The sequence below is a fragment of the Cervus elaphus genome, chromosome 14 (genome assembly GCF_910594005.1).
Source record: "Cervus elaphus chromosome 14, mCerEla1.1, whole genome shotgun sequence".
Classification (NCBI taxonomy): domain Eukaryota; kingdom Metazoa; phylum Chordata; class Mammalia; order Artiodactyla; family Cervidae; genus Cervus; species Cervus elaphus.
In genome coordinates this window covers 48,624,951-48,637,173 of record NC_057828.1, presented here as the reverse complement: position 1 = coordinate 48,637,173, position 12,223 = coordinate 48,624,951, and the positions used below count along the sequence as shown (strand labels likewise).

Genomic DNA, 12,223 nt, shown 5'->3' with positions numbered 1-12,223 from the left:
ACCCCACGCGCCGGCAGCGGCTTCCCCGGGAACGTCCTTCAGCCCCGGGAGCACGCGGGAAAAGCCCCAACGCGCCAATAAGCGAGCGCCTTCCTCATGACGGTCACGCTCGGGGGCGGGGCTTCCCTTCGCCGCTCCCGAGTTCCGGGAACCCCCTTTGATTGGTCTGGACGGCCTGGGAAACACTGTAGGAAGGCCCAATCAAAATGCCACGTCTCGGCCTCGAGGAAATATTCCGTGTCGGCCCCTTTCTGATTGGGCAGTTGTTTCGGGCTCTGGCCACTGGAAAGCTTTGTTTAGGTCTGGAAGGCGGGCTTTCCTGGGAGTGGGTGGGGAGGGGGCGTTGATTCTTGACCAATCCTTTCATTCCGTTGGGTGGTGACCAGCCAATGGGCCGGATGGATAGGACGCTCCTCCCGGAGAGTAGTGAGACCCCTGGTGCGGGGCGATTGGTGGTGGAAGCGATGAGTGGCAGCCGCACGGCCCAACGGATGCAGTGCGTGGGCCGCGGGGCGGGGCCAGGGCGGGTGCGCGGCGGCGGCGGGGTGGCTGGGCCGGCGGCGGCGGCGGTACGAGGCGCGCGCTCGGGGTCCCGGTCGCGAGGAGGAGGAGGATGTGGCGCGCGGAGGGGAAATGGCTGCCGAAAACAAGCCGGAAGGTAAGAGCCGGAGCGTGAGGGGCTGGGGGCGGCGCGGCGGGTAGCGGGACCCGGCCCCGCCGGACATCCCGGGCATCGGCGGCGCCGGGCGGGAGCGCGGGGGCGCGGCGGCGGCGGCGGCGGGCGGGCGCCCCGGGTCGGGGAGGGGGCGGCGGGTGGGGGGGCGGAGCGCGGCCGGGTCCTGAGGTGACTCGCGGGGCGGCGGAGCGCGGCGCCGCACACCCCCACCCGGGGGCGGGCTGGGGCCGGAGGGGCGGGGGGCCGGCGGGCGGGGGCCGGGCCCAGCGAGGAGGAGGAGCCGCGGAGGGAGGGCCGGCGCCTCCCCCACCCGGACCGGGCATCCCCGCCGCTCCCGGGCCCGGCGCGGCCCCCGCCCCCCGCCCCCCGCGCCGGTGGGGGCCGCGGGGCGGAAAGTTTATCCTCCTCAGGCCCCCTCCGGCCCCGCGCCCCGCTGCCCCGGGCCGGTTCCCGTCGGGGCACGGCCGGCGCTCAGCCTCGCCGCCTCTGGCTCTCGGCGGCGGGGCCGGGCGGACTCTGTTCAGCCTCACCCTGGAGCCCCGTGGGCGCCTCCCAGAGCCGGCGGGGTCCCCGCGCTTCTCCCCACCAGGGGGACCCTCTCCTGCTGAGCGTCCCCGGGCAGAAGGGCCTCTTGTGACCCCTCCCCCTTCCCTTCCGGGGAGGGGGCCTGCGCAGCACCCCCGCCCCTAGCAGTCGCTCCCATCCCACTCTTGCCCTTGCGCCCCTCGCAGCCCAGGAGGGTGGGGTCTCCGATTCTACGGCGAGTGAGGCTCTCCATACTCCCTTGCCCTTTACCTTCTGTGACCCTGATCCTCCTCTGGCAGAGGGGTCCGCCTCATCCTCTCATCTTCTGTGGAATCTTTGGGGCCTCTGCACACCATCTGTTGACCCTTTTGCCAGGACAAGGGGACTCGGGCTCCCCTTATTCTTCTCCCTCTCCCAGTGGGTCGTAGGGGCCTGGGCAGCTCTGAAGTCATTTCTAAATAGGAAAGCAGACACTTCTTACAGAGGAGGCATCCTCTCCGCACACTTTCCTGGGTTGGGGTGAGCTCATTTCCTGAATACCCTTTGAGTTGCCCTCTCTCTCTCTTTTGGGAGGAACTGGACATTCCAGGGTTCCTTTCCCCCTTTCTCTCTCTCCCCTGTCTTGTCCGTCTTCTTGGAGTTCCTCCTCTGGGTGAGGGTTGTTGCCCCATCAGATGTAGGGCAGGGCTTCCATTGTGCCTGGTACTCGAGTGAGAAGGGGTCCCGGCAGTGAGCCTGTGTCTGAGGGACACGGGTCTGCTCTTGCTTCCAGTTTACTCTTGCTCTTAGATGGGGGAAGCATTCATCCATTGACACTGCGCCCCCCCCTCCCCGAAAGAGGCTCCTGTGCCCTTGGCTTTGGGTGTTCATGATTACTGTCTTCTGTGCACTGAGAACCAGACTTCGTACATCTTTCATTCAAGAGACTTTGAACCTTCCCTGGAAATAAACTTCCCATTTCTTTTTTAAGAGAACTCATATCCTCCTTATGGCTTCTGTTTCCCAGTCAGCCATATTTAGTGAGCCTGTTACCTTGACTTTTCTAATTTTCTTAAATTGTATTCATGTTGGCTGGGTAAGAAGAAGCCATATGCCTTTCCATCCAGAAAAGGGAGTGGAGACACCCATGTCGCCCACATGCCATTCGGGAAGAGGTTGCTAGTGTGCTCCTTGTTGTACTAGAACCTTCCTTGGGTCCTGGTGTTGTCTCTTGGGGGATCCAAACATTTCTTTCGAGCTTACAGGTTTCAGGGAAGGGGAAATTTAGAGGCTTTCTATTTTTTTGTGGCTTTGGTTCTCTTTTGGCAAAAAAAAGGATACTATGCATTTGTTTATATTTATACACATACAGGCAAATGTTTATAGGTGGAATTACATTCATTACATTTATACAGGAAGTTGAAAGGGTTAGATGACTATCTCTACATCTTGGGTGTATATGGGGACCTTAATGTGTAAGGACATAGATACGCATCACGGTTGTTGGGAACTCTTCAACTTAGAGGAATCTGAAGACTCATTGATAAATGGCCACTTCTTGCCGCTCTTTCCTCTGTCATTTGTACTGGACAGAATAAGCAGAATGACATCCTGAATGTTCACCAGGTCCCTGAATAGGCAAAGTGTAGAGGGCTCGCCCCTGCCCGCCGTGACTTAGGCATTCTGAATTTAAGCGGTCATCCCTACTTGATCCTTCACGGGGTGAAAAGTTCTCATTTCGACTTCTTTACTGCGGTGTAGGCGAGAGAGATTTCATGTATTTTTAGGCAAAGGATAGGAGCCGGTGAGAAGAATATGTGTTTCTGTGACAGAACTAGGAATGAATAGCCATAAATATGTCACTATTTTATTTTGGCCATTTAAATAATTGAGAGAGGTTGTGCATGCTAGGAAAAGGTACCTTTGGGAGGGCCTGTGACACTTTGTGAGAGGGTGGGAGGGATGATCCTCCAGGTTTTCTCTGAGCCGCACAGTTTGTGTATTTGGCCGGTTCCCCTTGGCTCAGGGCCCCTCCTTTCTGTAGCTCCAGTGGTTGCTTCTGCCTCATTCATCAGCTGAATCTTACTTTGGGACAGGCTGACTATGGAGCCTCATCACCACCATCCCCCTGCCCCAACTCTGTCAGGATTCTGCACTGGGGGTCCTTGAAGAGCTCTTCTAGTAAGGAGCCCCTCCACCTGGGTTACTGAGTCTGGAGGCAGTTACCTGGAGGATGGCTCAACATCAGTCCTTGACTTTACAACCTTGCCCCTCAGTCAGTAATGAGCTCTCCAGTGGGCATCATACTCAACATCTGAAAGTTGTGCTTTTAACCTCAATTTCCTTTTTTTTTTTAGATTAATTTGGTTTTTAAAAGTTTTTGTGCTGTTTCTATTCTGCCTGCCTCTATATTCAGTTGATGGGATTGTGTATTTTTAGGGTATAGTATTAAGGACCCGGGAAAACAGGCGTTGACTACCTGCTGTCTGTGTTGGCATGTTCCCAGCAGATTGCTCTCCCTTCCAGTGCTGGATCTTCTCCTGCCCTGCCCAGTAACGCCGCCTGCCTTTTGGAATTTTCCCTGCCCTCTGGGGCGCTCCATCTGCGGGCAGTAGGAGGAAAATGCTAAAGTTAGAGGAACACACTCGAGGTTAGTGTGCGAAGTTAGGTTCCTTTCTGTGAGTTTAATGCGCTGGTGCTTTCTGTGTCACCTGTCTTCACAGATTATCAGAGCTCAGCTTCTCAGTCTTCCCCTCCCAGTGTACGGTCGGGCTAGACGGGTTCTGTCCTCTTACGGACTTCTCTTATGTCTCTCTGTTAGAGCATCCCTCGCCCCTCCCCTGCACCCCTTACCCCTCTGCCCAGCATTCTGGACAAGGTTGGGTGACCCATGGGACATCTCTTCCCTTACCTTTTGGATGATCTGACTTATCCTGCATCTGGGAAATGTTGAGTTTCTCCATCTCCTTGTTCAGTGGCTTCAGAATGTTGATGTGTACGTTGCAACCTCTACTCAAGGTCAGAGTGGGTCCGGTTTTCCTTTTCAAACGGGTAGGGTTGCTCTTGCCTCCTCTTTGAGACATCTTTATACATCCTGTTCATCCACGTTTTCCGTTTCTTTAGTTTTTAGGCTTTCCTCTTAAAATAACCTGTTTATTAGAGGCATGTGGCATTATTTAGCTCTTGTTTATGCTGGGTGTGGCCCCCGTGCCTGGGGGATTGTATTTCTTCCAGCCTGCTTCTCAGTGCCCATCTTCTGGCTGGATGTTGCCTCCATTCCTCTTTCCTCTGGGCCAGTCTTCGTTTCCCTTCTCCTAAGTTTTGGGGAATCACGTCTTTCTGTGCAGATGTACGTCTTTCCAATTTCCTCGTGGAAAAAACAACAGAAGGTGACTCTCATGTGTCCTCTTCCTTTCACTTCCTGGTTGTGCCTGTTGCCTCCTTTGTGGGACCTTTGCATTTAGCCTTTTGGATAGAAGTTGTCTTTACATCCATGTTCCCGTCATTAGTGCGTTCATCCTAGAGCCCTTCACTGAGCTTGTATTTCATGCAGGAGTGTGTGTCTGTGTGTGTCTCTGTCTCTGTGTGTGTCTGTGTTGGGTGAGGGTTTATGTGACTCTATTTGAGACCATAGGGGTCTCCTTTGGTTTTTAGTGAGCGTGACATTTCAGTTTGTTTTATACTTGTCTTTTTATATATTCGTGCAAGGAATTCTCTTGTGAACTCTAATTTTTTTGGATTGTAATCTTACAAAGGCATACTCTAGCAGTGTACTATCCCATTGAGCTCTTCCCCATCCCTGCGGAGTGGGGGTGGTGGAGAGGGTGGAGGGCAGACTGGGAGAAGCACTTAACAGCTTTCCTTCAGACAGTGTGTGGGGTGTATGTGTGTGGGTGTGGGTGTGTGTGTAGAAAAAAGTAGTCAATCTTCTTTCTAACTGTCTCGGTGTAACTTTCAGGTCATTTAGATATATGTTGATGCTTGTGTAGCATTTGAAGAGCAGCATAGTAAGTATTGTGGAGAATATGAGATCATATATGTCCTTTATAGAAAACAGTGATAAAAGAAGAGGAATAATATTCTCTTAAGGTTAACATTTCATATCATCAGACAGTAAGGAATGTATGAACTGCTGTCACATTTTCACTACCAGAAAGTGTTGTATCTAAATTTTGTGCCTAATTCTAGTGACTGTTCTTAGGCCAGGTATCTGGTATACTTATTACTGTTTTTCCTTATTATGTGATTTAATTCTTTATGCTCTTTAAACGTACTGTTATTTGTGTCTTTTCTTTATTTTGGTCATAGCTTCAGTGTTTTGGGGTGTAGGTTTGGTGTATATAGTGGTGACAGTAATAATAAAGAATTAATCTGAAATGTACTTCTTTCCCTCCTATTTTAAATCAGATTTCCCCTCTCCAGTGTCTGTAGAAACCAATTCTGCTAGTATTTCATTCTTAAGAAGAGCTCTTGTGTAAGACTCTTATAGTATGGGGTCCTTTATCCATGTGAAGATGGGACTGAATATTTTTTGTGGTGGCAGGTGATGTGTGTTTCTTTTGAATTTCCATTATCACAGACCATTTTCTAAAATGTTCTGTATCTTCTAGAATCACTTACCATGACCTTTTTTTTTTTCTTTTGATATTCTGGATGACTTAAATCCTACCTCCCTTTCTTCCCACAAGGTTTCTTTATTGCCCTTCTCATAATTATTAAAAAAAAAAATATTTGTAGATCTGCTTTATTTATAGCCTTTCTGTCATTAAAGAGGGATGCCCACAATTCTTTTTGTCCTGTAGTGAGAGGCAGTGCTACTTCTTGGTAGGGAGATGGACTGGAATTGAAGCCGCAAGGTAAGGGGTGATGGTCATATCTGTGACTGGACAGCATCCTTGTTGAAACACTGTGTCCTTCCAGCGCCTGGGCCTCCCCATGTGGGATTTTAGAAATTTTCCTTTGTGCTACATTCTGCCAACTTCCTTCTTTTTCTTTGGCTTGATAATGATACATTTCTTTGGGTAGAGCCAGCAAGTCTAGACTCCCATCTGGGGCTTCCATCCAGGAGGTGGTGTGGGGTCTTGTACTGTCACTGCCTTTTACAGTACTGTCTCTGTGGTCTTTGGTGTCTCTGAAGGTGAGGGTAAAGAGTGTCCTGGCTCCTCTTCTCTGTCCGTAGAACATGAGTTAGAGTGCATGGTCACTCACGCCCTGTTCTGCGTTACAGCATGTGATGGCTCTGTCTTGTCTTTTTGTTTATTTTCAGAATATCTAATCAAGTTCAGGATTTAGTTGATCAAACGTCATCAGATCTCTGGATTTTGTGCCATCCATGGATGTCGTGGCCATCAGTCCTGTGATTAACATGTATTGCTGTTCTGTCGTTAGAAAGGGGAACTTGCAGACATATGGATGGTCTTCCATCCCATAATATTTGTCATGTGTTTGTAAGAAAAGTGTTTCTTTGTATATACTGACAGTAGACAGCAATCCTCGATTTTTTTATGTGATGGGACAAAGTAAAGGGTGTTTTTTTCCTCTCCCCTATCAGTATGCTGGCTGTGTATTTCTAAGGTTCTGTTGCATCTTTCTGCTTTGAACGCCATTGCTTGTAGAAGGTCATGGGCCTCCTTGTGTAAAGATTGGTAATGCTTCCTGAGCATTTTTTAGTTCATTACCTTGGACTAAAAAAGAAATATTATGTACCCCGCTGCAAAGAGAGGCCAAGTGTCAGCCACATTACTTCCCTTTTTTTTTTTTTTAAAGAGGGTTCATTTACTTTCAGCCTATTGACATCTCGTAAGATGGAATGATCAGAGATATTTTTGAAGTGGTTCTTGTGTGTGTTCTGCTCACTCTTGATGGAATTGCATGTTCTGTCATATATGAGTCCCTTGCTCATTTGGAAAAGTGCAGTCACATTTTATTTACTCCTAAGATTTAGCAAGGCCCTTCAAGACAGGTAACCAACACATGCCTTTCTGAGAGTGTTAGCAGAGGGTGGCTGCGAGGAGGAAGATGTGCTGGGTTGGGGCTGATTCCTTGCTCAGTTCTGTGCAGTGTGGTTTTGTAGTTACAAGTGCACATAGTGATGTGCCTTGAAGTAAATGTTCAAGGCTGAGTTCGGAACAGTTTCAAACATGCTACCACCTGGACGCTAATTAAGTGGCATTAATCTCACCCCCGATCTCACTTGTTAATATCATCTAAATACCCTCTTTCCCTTTCTCTCCCTCTGAAATCTAAAACCAGCACTCATAACGAATGAATCCCCGAAAAGGAAGCCACGAAGGCCAGCTCTGACCCCCTTCCTCGTGGCTCAGCTGCTGGCTTTGGGCACCTTGTCAGTTGCTTCTTTTGCATAGACAGGCTCTGGTGGGGTGAGCAGGTGACGTGGAGCATTCAGTCATTTAACAGACCAGGCCTCTCTCTCCAGTCTTTCCTTAGCAGTTACCACAAGGTAAGATCATGTATTTTAGTCACTTAAAAACACTTGTTAAGTGGATGATCCTTCCTCCTTTATTTCTCCCTAGCCGTTAGAATGAATACTGGAGTTAGTCTTCTCATGGGACTAGTGAATCACTGGTCCCTGCTTTTGTGTCCAACATCTGTGAGAAAATGGGGCGCTGACTCCCCAAAACTGGAGTCTGACCCTTCAGGACTCAGACGTCTGGAGCCTGCACGTTAACTGTGGAGGTGATTTATTCTTCCGGCTAAATCTAGTATCTATACCAAGTGGTAAACCAGTTATTTAAGTTTACATTTAGCAGTATGTGTCTGTCTTACATTAGAATGGCATGCAGCTGCAGCCAAAGACACTCATGCAACTAGAAAACAGAAAATGAAAAGAAAGAAAGCCTTTTTTTCTAGTTTTGAAAGCCAGGTTCTATATTTTTTTTTTTTCCTTCATCAGGGTTGATTTAGATGGCCAGAAAACATTTCTGAGGGTACAGCAGTACAATCAAGAATTAGTCTTTTTAAGACTTAAGATTCGGCTTTTAATGCTTATCTGAAAAGTTCTTCTTGAGGATGTATGTGCCCCACTGGTTTTCTGGGGCACATGGATATCAAACCGTTTGGAAGCGATAAAAAGAAATTGGTATAAAGTGGGAAATTATCAAAGAAAAAATGCGATAGTGAAGAAATTACCCATTATATTAAAAAAAAAAAATCTCAAAATGATGACTGTAAGTGTAAATTTAGGTATCCTAAGGAAAAAATGGATTGTTGGTATGATTACCATGTTGAAATCTGCAAATATACTTATTGTATGAGAAAAAGTCCCTGAAATGGGGATGCTTAGAAGATAAAGAAGTTGATGGGATTGGTGATTTTAAACTGTTAAGTGTTTTTTCTCTTTTAAAAAGTAATTGAAATAAAATAACCCCTTAGTGAAGAGAATGTAAACTTTAATGGAAGTTCAGGAGAATGAAACATTTAAAAGTGAAGATTGAAGATAAGGATTTTTTATTGTGAATCCACAAGGGGGTAGTGATGCTCTATCAAAGATATTTGTGGTAAAAATGTGAGATGATCTCTTTTAACACTTTGGATTTACAGATAAAACCGGTAGGCTTGCATTTTAACTTAATAAGATCTTCTTTTCAAAATGTTTATTGGCAAAATTGTTTACTGCTGAAATTTAAAAAAAGTCCATTTTGGGTGAGTGGCTATTTTAAGCCACATGAATGGTAAAGAAGAGCGAATGTCCTTCTAGTTCTGTGCTCTGGAGAGGTTACTGAGGCTCTGAGGGTCACTTATTTTCTAAGAATGTAATCTTAAATTTCCCGGGAAACATTAGGACTCTAGGAATCACTTAAGTGTCCTGAATAAAAGGATCTTAGTAAATTATGTTTAAACTTTATAGAGGTTTGTATTGCTAGTTGTATTTTAAATTCTGTCAGGAGATGAAAAATGTAGACAGTCTGCACACTGGCTGTTCTTAATAGTTGTAAGTAAATCAAATTTTTATAATCTATCTTTTTTTATTAGTTTATATTCCATCATTAGATAAAAGCATTCCTCTCCCCCCGCCCCCCACATAAAAATTCCAGTATCTTGCCTGAGATCACTGAGTCCCTCCCTGTTATATTAAGAATTGCTCAAAATTAGGCGTGGTTTGGCAGTGCCAGGTAGTTTTTAGTGAAGAACTAATCTATATGGTGTGCTCTTTTTTGAATGTGATGGTGCATGGTGGGAGGAAGATTTAAGATGGGAATGAGACTATGTTCTTATTTAGAGACATAGCTAACCATATTTTTTTTTAAAAATAGTGCTTTTAACAATAATATGAAATATTTCCATGGTTTAGAAGTGATGATTGTTTGTAGCATATACACCGTGTATTTTTCATGTTTGGTCTCGGGGAAAAGGTTGTTAGTTTGGCTTTCTCTCTTTCTCTCCCTGTCCCTTCCCTCCTCCCCCCGCCCCACCTCTTCTTTTCCTTCCCTTATGTTGGGCAAGGGCTTTTTCTCTCTTGTGTGTGCTCAGTCATCAGTCCTGTCTGACTCTTTGTGACCCCATGGACTGTAGCCCACTAGGCTTCTCTGTCCATGGAATTTTCCAGTCAAAGAATACTGGAGCTGGTTGTCATTTCCTTCTTCAGGGGATCTTTCTGACTCAGGGATTGAACCCGAGTCTTTTGCATTGGCAGGCGAATTCTTTACCACTGAGCCACTTGGGAAGCCCTTTTCTATCTTGTACCCTTTAGTAAATGACTAGTGATTTAACATCCCCAAAGATGCACTGTTTCTTTGTAGACTACCTGGAGCTCTGCTGGAAGCTGAACTATGACGTCAGCGTTTTCATTCATGAATTCAGTTCTTCCAAATCTCTTCTCTTGTTCTGTGCTCCTGAGCTGACGTCTGGCACATGCACAAATCAGTTCACCATCAGTCAGCCCATAAGTCAGCGATCAAAGGTAAAACAAAAGTTGCTGGAGTTGTTTGGATGGAGCCATGGTTGCTCACGCTGATTTGCATCAGTGTAGTTTGGACAAGGTTTCTGGCGAAACAGATTGAAACCTAAAAACAGTCAATTTAATTATCTCATGATTCTGTGGATTGAGTTGTGTTGTGAACATATTGACACTACATTTTTGTTCTCCCATGAAGTTCAGGGTGCTGTGCTGTAGCGCCTTTGTTATGATGTAGCATTCCTGTTGTAATTTGACTGAATTGGAGGATTGAGCTTTATTTCAGAGAGGTTAGGCCTCCAGATTAAATTACATTCTACACAGATTACTTTTGGAATGCACTTGGGTTCTTTTTTTTTTTTTTTTGGTGGGGGGCGGTGTTCCATTGCTCTGGAAATATTTTAAATAACTGTTTGATACCTAGAGTTTCAATATGTTGTGATTATAGTTATGTAACTGGCATGGCCGTCCTTGTGTCGGAGTTGGGTTTCCTTTTCCTCGATCATGCACTCCTGTAGCTGTCGACTCCAACTTCTCCTCCAGGGAGGTCACTGCTTATAATTTAGTGCTGCCTGAGAGCAGTTCTTGAAGAAATCTTGTTTGGAGTTGGCCTCTGCAGGGCCGGGCTGGAGGCTGAACCTCCAGCGGCTGGCATCTTTCGGGCCTCCTGTAGTTGATGAATGGCGAGCTTGAAAAAAGTTCATTTTCTCTGGTTTCTTAGGGGTTTGTTGACTTTCCAGTTATTTAATTGCCAAGAAACATGTAGAAGTAAAGTGTGTTATATTTAGAAATCATTTTAGCTCAGTTACAATTTATGGTTAGAGATGATTCGAACTGCAACCGTTTTGATTGATATCCAGTGTTACTCCCTAGATGACTTCTTAAACCTCCTGACAACTCAGAGATACTGTCTTCTCACAGCCCTAAATGAAACGAGAGCTTTGTGTTCCTTTCGGATGACCCAAGTTCTCCGATGGGGAACAGAGATTTGTAGTCTGTTGTTTGGCGTTCTCCTTTAAGTAGATGCTCCGAGAAAAAAAAACTGAGAGCAAGTAGACATGAATAAGCATTTGAAACTGACTCAAATGACGTTTATTATTTTCTCTAAGAACTAAATCGTTTTAAAATTATTTAAATAAATTTCCAGGAAGGAATCTGATTGTGAATACTATTGAAGAAAGGAATATTTAATGGTATAGGGTTTCCGTAAACACTGCCTCATTTTCAAAACCATGCTTTCCTGTGGACTGCTGTAGGATTTATGAAAAGTTATGGGTTTGGAGCTCAGATTTCAAAATGTTGGGCAGTCTAGCTGTGGTGTCAGCATTATCATTTTTGTCTTACCCTGAACCAAACAGCGCTAGATGAATCCTCTGTCCATGGAGGCTTAGGTTTCTTTCCTGCGTGGCTTTGAGAACAAGTCCATAGTGGTTCCCAGCTCATCCCTTCTCTTTCTGTAGCCAGAAACACTGGGGAACGGGAGCAGGGACTTCGGCTGGAGGTGCATTTTCTGCTGTCCTGGCTGCCTCTTCTGCAGGCCAGGTGTGGGGAGCCTATCTCCCTGGCCTCGGCCTGCTCCTCCTCACCCCCTTCTACTTCATCACTCTCCATTTTGGCTCAGCATCTCCTCTTGGTTTTCTGAGGCTTCGGCTCTCGCATAATGAGTTAGTCGGTCCTAATTTTAAGGGGAGTCACGTGTTGAGTAGAGGGTAGTCCTGGTGACGACCTCTAAAGTTCCTTCTCATTCTGACTTGCCATGATAAGAAAATGAAGCTGGATGTGTGGGATTTCGCTTCATGGCTTGCTGTGCTGGTACGCAGCTGTCTTTTCCTGTGTAACTCTATCTTTTCCTTTTGAGGTACTTGCTCCAGGTCAAGAATTAATGTGTTGGCTCAGGCTGTTAGTGTAGGAGGAATTTGAACCGTGGTTGCTGAGGCGCCTCCTTTCTGGTGTACCGAGAGGGCTTAACTCTTTAGGTCAACATGCTGTGAGTTAAAAATTGTAAAAAGGTTGTTCAAGTTGTTAAGGATGCACAGCACAAAAATGTTCATTCTGCTTAGTTCTTCCCTGTGACACATTTCAGGTCTTTATTCTGATATGGATGAGAGTTTATAGTTTTGGAAAAATAG

General features: G+C 46.4%; 1 protein-coding gene across 2 annotated transcripts in view; it reads left to right on the top strand.

Moving 5' to 3' along the window:
* The first annotated feature begins 360 nt into the window (after positions 1 to 360).
* The window catches only part of LOC122707550 (calmodulin-binding transcription activator 1-like), a 78,084-nt gene continuing 66,221 nt past the window's right edge, over positions 361 to 12,223 (top strand). The window contains exon 1 of one of the 2 annotated variants that reach the window (XM_043923119.1): positions 361 to 658. In XM_043923119.1, coding sequence (XP_043779054.1) covers positions 390 to 658 — 269 coding nt within the window. In that variant the 5' untranslated portion in view covers positions 361 to 389. The remainder of the gene's footprint in view (positions 659 to 12,223) is intronic. The other variant, XM_043923120.1, reaches the window with a different exon arrangement.